The sequence below is a fragment of the Danio rerio genome, chromosome 16, assembly GCF_049306965.1.
Source record: "Danio rerio strain Tuebingen ecotype United States chromosome 16, GRCz12tu, whole genome shotgun sequence".
Lineage (NCBI taxonomy): Eukaryota > Metazoa > Chordata > Actinopteri > Cypriniformes > Danionidae > Danio > Danio rerio.
Window position 1 is genome coordinate 1255484 of NC_133191.1, and position 12017 is coordinate 1267500.

Sequence of the window (12017 nt, forward strand, 5' to 3'; positions counted from 1 at the left end):
GCATTACACTACGAAATAATTATGTTCCTTCTTACGGTTTTTGTCTTGTTTCCAGTCCAAATATCTCGAAACTCTTAAATCAAGAAGCATTTTCTAGACAAGTAATGAATATTGCCTTGTTTTCAGAAATAATGAGTCAAAATAAAGTGAGTTTTAACAGAACACAAGCAAAATAATCTGCCAATGGGGGAAAAACAAGATTATTTGCTCACCCCGTTGGCAGATTATTGTGCTTGTTTGCATACACAAAACAGACACACACACATATAGACACACCTAATAAAAAAGTATTTTCACTGGGTCTCTGGTCTGAAGCACCTGTTACAGACGTGACCTCATGACGCCCACATAGGGAGCCTGAATAGACACCAGCACATGTTTGGCTCTAGTGTTAAATCAGGGGAACATGCTGTGACTCACTGAAGTGTGTCCCGTCACCAGAATGAATGAGAACACAAGTGTGTTTAGCTTCTCATGCAGGATTTCACACGGCTGCGCTCCAACATGATCTCACAAACATGCCATAGAGTCAGGACTGACACAGGGGGGAAATGAAGTGCACTTAATTGTAGTTGCTGATTTCGTACTGCAGAAATCAGACGCACATCAGAAATCAGAGACATGGAAAAACACTACCTGACAAAAGTCTTGTCATCTGTCCAAGCTTTAGGAACAACGAATAATAAGTTGACTTCCTGTTGATCAATTGATATCAGAAGTGGCTTAAATGAAAGGAGAAGACAATTTTGCTTTATGCAATTTCCAAAATGTTGTGACAGGAGCTGTTTAGGCTGAGTAATCGGGTAAAATGGGTAAATAATGATGTGATTTGGTACAAAAGCAGCATCTAAGATAGGTCTGAGATGGGCCGAGGATCACCAGTTTGCCAACAAATACATGAGAAAACTATTGAAATGTTGGTCAAGTACCACCATAAGTAGTTATATCTACGAATTGCCAGTTAAAATTGTACTTAAGCAAAAGGCAGCCCTATGTTAACAGTGTCCAGAAGTTTAAAAACAATGTTTCTCAAACAAAGGGAGGAAGACATTTGGATATTTCACCCTTAACCATGCAGAACATCATTAAAAGATTGAAGTAATCTGGAGGAGTTTCAGTGTTTAAAGGACGAGGGCGCAAGCCTAAGCTAAGCAACAGTGACCTCCGACCCCTAAGGGGGCGCTGCAACAAGAATCCTCATTCAGCTATAAGCCAGATCACCACATGGGCTCAGGACTACTGCTGCAAACCTTTGCCAAGTAACACAATGCAGAGTTACATCCACAAATGTCAGTGAAAACTGTATGGTGTCAAAAGGCAGCCCTATGTTAACAGTGTCCAGAAGTTTAAAAACAACGTTCCTCAGAGAAAGGAAGACATTTGGATGTTTCAGCTTCAGCAGTGCAGAACATCATTAAAAGATTGAAGGAATCTGGAGGAGTTTCAGTGCGTAAAGGACAAGAGTGCAAGCCTAAGCTGAACAATCGGGATCTCTGATCCCTCAGGGGGCGCTGCATCAAGAATCCTCATTCGTCTGACATTCAAATGACAGTGAAAACTGCACTGTGGCAAAAGGAAGCCCTATGTTAACAGTGTCCAGAAGCGCAATTGACTTCTCTGGGCTCAGACGCATCAGGGATGGACCATCACACAGTGAAAATGTGTACTGTGCTCAGATAAGGCAGCATTTCAGGGATGTTTTGGGAGAAATGGACGCTGTGTGCTCTGGACCAAAGAAGAAGAGGATCATCCAGACTGTTACCAGCAACAAGTGTAAAAGCCAGGCTCTGACGTGGTCTGCGGTTGTGTCGGTGTCCTTAGCAAAGGTATCCTGCACTTCTGTGATGCTCCGTTAATTCTGAAAAGCACAGAGAGATTATGGAGCACAGTATGCTGCCTTCTGCAGAGGAAGAGGATGCAGGTACTGGACTGGCCTGCCTGCAATCCTGACCTGTCTCCAACTGAGTATGTGTAGCTTCAAAATGGGACAACGAAGACCTTGTACTGTTGCCCACTTTAAGACCTGTTTGTAGTAAGAATGGGACAAAATGACACCTGAAACACTTCTGACTTCAGAATCTAAACGCCATGAAGTGTTGTGAAAAGGAAAACCAAAATTACTGAGTGGAAAATGCTTTATTGGTCCAACTGGTTTTGAAATGTGTGGCAAGAGCCAACATTGGAAAACATGTTTATTTAAAAAAAATAAAAATAAATAAATAAATAAATAAATAAATAAATAATTAATTAATTAATTAATAGAAAGTAGTGAGTTCCAAATGAACTTTAACTTAATGTGTTCATCATAATGTTTAATTAATTAATTAATAAAAATTATGATGAACACATTAAGTTAAAGTTCACTTGGAAATCACTACTTTCTATTTTAATTGCGCATTCCATACTGTCCCAACTTCTCTGATGTGTGTTTGTCTCTGTCTCTCTCTCTCTCTCTCTCTCTCTCTCTCTCTCTCTCTCTCAGTGTGTGCGTGTGTGTGTGTGTGCGTGTGCGTGTGTGTGTGTGTGTGTGTGTGTGTGTGTGTTGTGCCTCATTAACAGTCCTCTGTAAACGGCCTTTATTGCCTTTCGTTTATCTGATGTCCAGTGTGTGTTTGGCTCGAGCTGTTTGGGTTTACGAGAGGTCAAGGTTAAAAACCTTCCAAACTCAGCAAACAATCACTCTGTTGATGAGGGACACACACACACACACACACACACTCAAATGACCACAGACACTCTCACACCATCACTCCGCTGATGAAAGACACACTCACACCCATACACATACTGTTCACACACATTCATGCACACACACACTCACGCACACATATACACACTCATACACATACATAAAGTGCACACCATCACTCACTCTAGTATAATATCTAGTCAATTTTGTGAGCTGAAATAAGTGCTCCATCCTCCTCCACTGTGATGTTTACACAACTATTAAGTAGGGCTGTACAAAAATATAGATATATCGAACTATCGCGATAATGTATCGATAATGTGTTTGATTACGATAATGTATCGATAGTTCAACCTGAAGTATCGATTCATGTTGGGCCAAACAACCTCCTCCTTTGCTCTAGTAGATCAACAAAACGCTAAATAGTATGGTATCAGAAGTAAGCAAAGTGAGCATGGTGGAAAGCTTCCGTCTGCCTTAACTAACATTGCAGAGTTACTGAAAACTGCATAGGAGGAATGGGACATCAATTGGAAGGACCTGTCGTTGTAACAGACAATGCATCAAACATGACCGTGGCAGCACAGCTGGCCGGCATGTTGCATGTAAAATGTTTCATGCATGCCATCGATTTACCACAGGTCTCTAATAGTTTACCGCATATCAGAGCACTGTGTTCCAGTTTTGTTTACTTGATGCATTTAATTGTTTTTTACTTGCTTTAGTTTTATAAATTACTTAATTTATATGTGACTTTAGTGGCATATTAATTTTAGTTCAGTGTTTAATAACAACATGCATTTAATACAGTTCAGTGAGTTCTCTGTTCAATAACACTGTGCAGTTCTAACCAATTGAAATGGATAGAAAATAAATTGGAATTTTAATTCGTCTGCTGACTTTATCAAGTTGTCAATACAACATGACACACATACTAATGCAAACTATTGCAATATATCACAATATTTATATATTTACAATATTTATATATATATATATAGGGCATCACAGTGGCGCAGTTCTGTGTAGAGTTTGCATGTTCTCTCTTTGTATTGGCGTGGGTTTCCTCCAGGTGCTCCGGTTTGCCCCACAGTCCAAACACATGTGCTAAAGGGGAATTGATGAACATATATATATATAAATATGTGTGTGTGTGTGTGTGTGTGTGTGTGTGTGTGTGTGTATTTATTTAATTATTTATTCTTATTTTTTAAGAGCAATATATATATATATATAGATTTTTTGATTTTTAATATATATATATTTATTTTTCTCTACACTCTAAAAAATCGAGAAACCAATAAATGTAATCATTAATAACTCTTGTAACCATGTGTGTGTGTGTGTGTGTGTGTTCTCAGCTGGAGTGTGCAGGACTGGAGCTCGTGCAGCCGCAGTTGTGGATCTGGACAGCAGGTCAGACGGGTGGTGTGTGTGCAGAAAACCGGCCCGGATCAGCTGGAGACTGTGGCCGATGCTCAGTGTCCACAGCCAGCGCCGGCACACACACACTCCTGCAACACACACTCCTGCCCACCTGCGTGGAGCGCTGGAGCCTGGACACAGGTCAGAGAAAACACTCAACACACTTCTGATCCAGTTTCTAATAGCTGATTTATTTTCTCTTCTCCATGATGACAGCACATTATATTAGACTAGATATTCTTCAAGATACTAGTTTTCAGCTTAAAGTGACATTTAAATGCTTAACTAGCTTAATAAGGTTAAGTTCAGGTAATTAGGCTGGCCATTGTATAACAGTTGTTTGTTCTGTAGACCATCCAAAACAAATATTGCTTGAGGGGGGTACTAATACTAGTATTCAGCTTAAAGTGACATTTAAAGCCTTAACTAGGTCAATAAAGTTAGCTTTGGGTAATTAGGTAAGCTATTGTATAACAGTGCTGTAATGTGAATGGGGACACTGACAACTGAGTCGCGGATCCAAATGCAGGGTTTATTGAACAGAGAATGGTCAGGCAAGCCACGGTCAACACAGGGGCAAACAGATGTATACAGGCAAATCCAGAGTCGTTGTCAATACACAGGCGAATGGTCAGTACAGGCAGGCAGCAGGCAATGTAAACAAACAAACAAACAAGGTGAGGGTCAAACACGGTAAAGCAAGGCAAGAGAAAACGCTTCATAATGTTCACAAAGACCGTATAACAAGACTCTGATGTGTGTGAGTGTGTGTGCTGTATAAATAGTCCTTGTAATCAGATCATTAGCAGCTCCCAGCCTTAAGTGTGTGTAATCTACCGAATGAGGAACAGGTGCATGTGAGCGGTGCATGACTGGAACTTGTAGTCCATATACAGGCAGATTAGCAGTCCTTTAGCGATCTGCGTGTTTACCAATGATCTGCAGCCGCTAGATCTCTGGTGATCACAAGAAGTGGTTTGTTCTGGAGACAATCCAAAACAAATATTGATTAAGGGGGGCTAATAATATTGGCCTTACAATGCTTTAAAAGCTTAAGAATTGCTTTTATTCTAGCTAAAATAAACAAACAAGACTTTCTCCAGAAGAACAAATATTATAGGAAATACTGTGGAAAATTCCTGAATCTGTTCAACAGCATTTGGGAAATATTGGAAAAAGAGGACAAAGGAGAGCGAATAATTTTGACTTCAGCTCTATTGTGCGTTTTTGAAGTGTGCTTCACACAGGTGAGTGGGCCTGACAAACCACCTGTAGATACACACTCTTCTCTCTAAATAAATTGAAACACTCCCCCTCCTTACTTCAGCACTTAATTCTCTGAGCACTAACAGTGTGTATAATCAGCACTTCTAGTGTGTATTGCCTCTTCTTGATGAATCACTGAATGCCTCCTCAGTTGTAAGCCATTATGACCGAAGCATCTGCTTAATGACTGACTAACGCTCCATTCACACAGGGCGTCGGCGTCAACTCTTCCTATTCACTTTGAATGGGTGACGTCAGGCGTTGCCGAACTGCATTGTGGATCTGTCTGCGCCGCTTCAGAGGTGTTGCTCGCTGCAGAAGTTGGGACTTGCTCAACTTTTCAAGCGCTGATGGAAGCGTCAGCCAATCAGATCGCTGTATGCAAATACACCAGCTCAGACAGTGGCCTATTGCTGACTTAGGCCCCGTTTACACTAGTGCGTTTTAGTTTTAAAACGACGTTTTAGATCAAAAACGATCCGCGTCCACACCAGCGTTTCACCTAGCGTTTCTGAACATATCTCCGTCCACACTACGCCACCACAAACGTATATCACGTGACCATTCGTGCTCTCTGTGCATGCACATTCGAAAATCAACAGGAAGCATGCGTCTCGCTCGGCATTCGGTTATTGTTAGTCAACAAACGCCGGTTGAACAATGAACGCGATGGCAAAGAAAGCAAGAGAGGTATTTTTGTGGACAGACGACGAGGTCGAGACGTTACTACAAATGAATAACTGCACAATGGCACCTAAAACAGACAATAGTGCAAACAGCGCTCCCATTTCTGTGTCCATGTTGTTGTTTACAGTGAAGGCTGGTCTGCTGTCTTCCGGTAGCGTTAAGCGATGTGTTATAGTCATGTGATAGGGGCTTGACGAATAAGAGAAGGATACGCAATGACACAAAAGCCCCAATCAGGTAGCGAATCTCAGCAGTCCCGCCTCCGTTTTTAGACGTCTCCGTTTTCCCTCATCCACACTGAGACGGAGCAGCAGCGCTTCACAATGAAAACAGCCTCTTCAGTGTTTCCAAAACGCTCCGTTTTCAGCGCTAGAAAACTCCGGCGTAGTGTTGATGGATGGCGTAATCGTAGCAAAACTTGTTTTTGTTTTAAACGCATTAGTGTAAACAGAGCCTGAATTTCATTGGCTGACGCTGTTATGATGATCGCGTCAGCCCCAACTTCAATCACGCCTTCAGTCAAGCGTTGACGCTGAAGCCCCGTGTGAATGGGGCGTTAATGTAAATGAATGTTGTTGATGTGTGTGTGTCTGCAGTGTTCTCGTAAGTGTGGTAAGGGTGTGATGAAGCGTCCGGTGCTGTGTGTGCTCAGTAATGGAGTTGTTCTGCCGGACTCGTCCTGTGCTGATCTGCTCAAACCCAGCGTTCAGGAGATCTGCTTCATCAAACACTGCAGAAAACAGCGCAAGGCTCAGTGGTTCGTCTCCACATGGACACCGGTGAGAAAGACACACACAACGCACCGCAAAACACTGCATGCTCCTCTTAAGGCTGATTTATACTTCTGCGTCAAACACCGGCGTATGCTACGGCGCTGACGCATAGCCCTTCGCTGTGGCCGTCGCTGAGGTGCACCTCTCAAAAAATGTAACTACACGTCGCAACAACGCGTAGCGCAAGCTCTGTGATTGGTCGCTTGGTAGCGCTGACGAGTCTGGGCGGGACCGAGAGCCACGCGAATGGTGCGAGCAATTGTTTACAAGTGTGGAGTCCCGTGAAGGAGCACCGGATGGAAAGTTTTGTTCTGTGTTTACCTCATGGTTAAAGTTGCTGCACGTCCACCGGTTCCTGCCTCAAAATGAGCGAGTCTGAGCCACTTGTACATCCTGGAAGTGTTCAGAAGTGTTTATACTGGAAACTCGACACAGAGAACCATTTACACCTCACTGCCAACTAGTGTTTCGGAAGTGTTAATGCAGGCCGACAGAGACAGCGTGCAGGAGTATAAATGCACAGCCACGGGCGTTGCATGCGCCGTGGGTTACACCGGTCACTTGATGCAGAAGTATAAATCAGGCTTTACGCGGAGCTTATGTCTTGTTTCTCGTCCAAATATCTGAAAATTGTTAAATCAGGAAGCAGACAAGCAAAACATGTTGTCTTGTTTTCAGAGTTTGCCTTTATTTCGCTTATTTTAAGGTAAAACTCCCTCAGCTTCTGAAAACAAGACTACAATTTATACTTCTTGATTTAGGAATCTTCAGATATTTGCACTAGAAACGAAAACTCAGTTTAAAGAGTGTACTGTGGTGTTGTTGTGCAGTGCTCAGTGTCGTGTGGTGAAGGCCTGCAGCAGCGTGTGGTGAAGTGCGCAGAGAAGGATTACTCTGGAAAATACCGAGAGCTGTCGCAGAAGAAGTGCCAGCATGTGTCCCGGCCGTCGGTGGATCTGCAGAGAGTGTGTGTTCAGGCCGAGTGTCCGGCAGCGGGGACACACTGGTACTCATCGCCCTGGTCTCAGGCAGGTCCCACAACCATCCCGAGCTCCTGCACTGCATACAATGTGCTCCTTCTAGTCTAAATATCTAACACTTCTCAAATCAAAAGGAGCCTTAAAACGGTTTGATTTTAAGAACTCTTAGTGGTCAGATTGAATGTTTTGTAAATGATGTTAACCATGGTGTGTGTGTGTGTGCAGTGTACAGTGTCGTGTGGTGGAGGTGTGCAGATACGCTCGGTGCAGTGTCTCTCTCTGGGACGTCCCTCCTCTGGATGTGTCCTGCAGATGAAGCCGCTCATGTCTCAGGCCTGCAACACAGCCTTCTGCCCCCAGCCGGAGCACAACGGTCTGTACACACTGATATGTAATGCTTTTCACACAGAGCTTTGGTCGAGTTTCTAGTCCAAATATCTAGAAACTCTTAAATCAAGAAGAATTTTCTGGAAAAGTACAAAATATAGTCTTGTGTTCAGAAAAATAATGAGTGAGTTTTTCCTTAAAACATGTGTCTCTGCCGTGAGTGTGTGACCCAGTGTGTATGTGTGTGCAGATGTGGTGTGTAAAGATCACTTCAGCTGGTGTTATCTGGTGCCGCAGCACAGCGTCTGCAACCACAAGTTCTACGGGAAGCAGTGCTGCAAATCCTGCCGGCAGAGCAAACCTTGAGCAGCTCAGATGGAGAAACTCACAGACAAAACACACTTTCACATGCACGAACTTTCCGTAAAGAGATCATGTGTGAACAGACCGCGTTTTTAAATACTGGTAAGTTCGTTCTGGTGATGGACATGTTTGTGTGGGACGGCTCTCGAGACTGCAGGACATGAAGCCCACAGAGCAAAAAGACTCCTTGCGTTGTGTTTGCCAGAGCTTCAGACATTGCAGAGGAGAAAACATCATCATCATCATCTGGAAATATAGACTAGACTCAGTTCATGTGGGTAAATGGATGGACAAGTGTTTTGTTGTTCCTTGAACGTGCCTCAGAATAATCTCATGTGTAACACAGGGCTTAAAGGGATAGTTCACGCAAGACTGAAAGTGATCCCGTGATTTACTCACACTCAATGCATTCTAAGTGTGTTTGACTTTTTTCTTTCAGTCAAAAACAATTAGTTATTTAGGAAAAAGATATATATATATATATATATATATATATATATATATATATATATATATATATATATATATATATATATATATATATATATGTGAGCAATAACACATGAGTCGCAGTGTGATATGGCTGTATATCGGCACTGGTGGCGTGCGTTGGCTCAAAGCTGCAGGCCGAGTGCCTTAGCGTCCCACCTCTGACGTTATACAGCCATATCGCACTGCTATAAGTGTGTTATTGTGTTTATACAACAGTTTAACGGCACAATCGTGTATATAAAAAAGAACATCAAACACAGAGAGTCTAAAATCCTTTTGTATGAGGAACTACTTTCTTCCGCCGTTCATTCACATCTGCAGCTGACCTCAGAACAGCAGAAACTGCTGCTCATTCTCCAATATCACTGTAGAGCTAGTGTTTGAATGATTCCCAAGCCAACCCCCCCACCCCCAAACCCGGGTCTTATGTTTACAATCCCCTCATCCTCGCACACTACACCCCCCCCCCTCTTTTTTTTGGGGTTGTTTCACCACATGCCGCTTTGCATTATGGTTTGTCAGGCACCGAAATGGCAACCCATCAATTTGAGTTTGAGACCCCGGCACTAGCGTAATGTCTAAAGCAGGGGTCAAGAACCTTTTTTCAGCAAAGAGCCATTTCTGATTTATTTATTTTTTTTGGCAAATGCAGTTTTGTACAGAGTCATTGCGATATAAGGACAATTTATGGACATTTTTTTTCTTTTCACCATCAACACTCATGAATGTTGTTTTAATTTGCGTGCACAAGGTTACCATGGAAATGTAAGTTGCATGCCCTTTATTGGTGTCAGATTAATGCATGTTAATCCACAGCGCCGCACATGAACATTGGTTGAAACATCCTTTTATTCTTCTTCATTTAGCTGTAAAAATTTACAATAAAAAGGTCATTTCAATTGTATTTTCAATAGGAAACTGATTTTTAGTGACAGTTTTAATTTTTAATTGAAGGGAGACAGCTGGAGAGCCACATACTTTTGGTCAAAGAGCCACATGTGGCTCCAGAGCCATAGGTTCCCTACCCCTGGACTAAAGTGACGACAAAACAGCTGATTTTGCTCACATTGTAAGATTATAAAGCTAAACAGCATGAAATGCCATCAGTCTACACAGATTTCTCAGTATTTCTCTGTTGCAGTCGGGAGATCACGATAATTAACCCTGAAAAATCCAAAGCAAAGCAAACACTAGCAGAATACTGTGGTGTAAATACAGCACTACAACATGCAAAACAGAGAGATTGACTTAGAGTGTCACTTACCTGTTTTATAATGATTTGATCAGCTGTAGTTTGAATTATGTTGAGTTTTGTCTCCATCGCCATCTTGTGGCGGAACGTCAACAGTCTTTGCTGTGCTCAGTATGACAGGCTGATGGCCGCCAACGCGCTGAATCTCCTCAATTATAAATGTTTAAAGTAGGCACTATATTGTTCTTCACTATTATACAACAGCTCTATTTGCCCTCTGGTGGATTCGCGAAAACAAAACCTGCAAAAAACATAGCTCCTGGAATGCATTGGCGTTCTCCAGAAATATATACAGGGGTACGTCTTCAGAATGAGCCTGGGTTGGATCATTTTCATTTTTGGGTGAACGGACCCTTTAATGCAGTTGTTCTCAAACTGTGGTACGTGTACCACTAGTGGTACGGAGGCTTCCTTCTGGTGGTACTCGGAGGAATGAAATATGTCATGTACATGCTACATATATTTCAAAATTTATCAAAAATTGGGTATATTATATCCCATATATCTTATAGCCTATATTTCTGAGGTAATCTGCCATGTTTTTTTAACTGTGCAGAGTTGTAGCTGCTTTACTGGGCCTACTGCGCTACTGTATTTCAATACTGCTCATTTTGGTGGTACTTGGAGAGACAATTTTTTTCTGAGGTGGTACTTGATGAAAAAAGTTTGAGAACCGCTGCTTTAATGCATCTCACAGCAGGGAGACTTCATTTTTGGTGCTATTTGTTGACATAAACATGAGAAGAATAAGTGCTTCCTTCCTTGGTGTTTTTGTCTTGTTTGTAGTCCAAATATCTCAAAATTCTTAAACCAAGAAGCATTTTATAGACCAGCAAAACATATGGTCTTGTTATAAGAACTAATACGTCAAAATTAAGAGCGTTTTGTCAGTAAAACAAGCAAAATAAACTCATTTCAAAGTGAAAACCAGATTGCTCACCCTATTGACAGATTATTTTGCTAGTTTTAAGGAGATACTCACTTCATTTTGTCTGATTATTTCTGAAAACATGACAATATTTGTTAATTGTCTTTAAAAAGCTTCTTGATTTCTTAATTTTTGAATATTTAGATTAGAAAGCAGACGAAAACTCCAAGTAAGACATCTTTTTTTTTTAATTAGCAGCGCATTAATTCTCTTATTTATTAACCATACTTGTATATTCTGCTGTAATATTGTGTGTAACGTCTTTCAGCTTTGGGATTAGATGCAGGATTGGTCATGTTCGTACACTTGATGGTGCTTTCACAGTACTGGTTCTTATTTAGGTTTCGAGGAAAACAAAACGCCAATTAAACTAACGGGCGAGAGTTTAATGAACTGTAAGAAGTGTCACGTTTAACAGAGTCAGCTCTCTCGGCGGGATGTTTTTAGCATCCGCATGACTGCCAAGAGCTGTAAATCTGTCTGATGAAGAGTAAAAATGCACATGAAAGACTCGGGCGTCTCACAATGTGGCTTTTGAAGAGACTTGATCATTTACAGTATTTGCATTTGTTGTACAGCAGCGGTAGATGACTGTAATCGCTCGTCCACAGCTAATGGTACACTCAACAAATGACCTTCAGATGAGTTCAACTGTTTTATGTTCAATCAACTTAAATTTGTAAAAACTATTAAGTTAATCGATTTAAGTTGGGCCGACATGTAATTGTTTGGAAGCCTGCAATTTTATCAGTGTATCCTGACAAGTTGAGTGGGGGATCTTATTAAACGTGCGAGTCATACTACCATCATAGTAGTGTTGTCTTTCTCTCTTGGC

At 41.7% G+C, this 12017-nt stretch overlaps 2 protein-coding genes across 3 annotated transcripts in view; both read left to right on the top strand.

The window, feature by feature from the left end:
- The window catches only part of adamts16 (ADAM metallopeptidase with thrombospondin type 1 motif, 16), a 76980-nt gene extending 68003 nt beyond the window's left edge, over nucleotides 1–8977 (top strand). For both annotated transcript variants that reach the window (XM_001922411.9, XM_073925676.1), the window contains exons 19-23: nucleotides 4051–4255; nucleotides 6664–6846; nucleotides 7671–7868; nucleotides 8046–8193; nucleotides 8398–8977. In XM_001922411.9, the coding sequence (XP_001922446.4) occupies nucleotides 4051–4255; nucleotides 6664–6846; nucleotides 7671–7868; nucleotides 8046–8193; nucleotides 8398–8513 (850 nt within the window). In that variant the 3' untranslated portion in view covers nucleotides 8514–8977. The remainder of the gene's footprint in view (nucleotides 1–4050; nucleotides 4256–6663; nucleotides 6847–7670; nucleotides 7869–8045; nucleotides 8194–8397) is intronic.
- The window catches only part of tars2 (threonyl-tRNA synthetase 2, mitochondrial), a 601872-nt gene that overhangs the window by 527709 nt on the left and 62146 nt on the right, over nucleotides 1–12017 (top strand). The window lies entirely within an intron of this gene.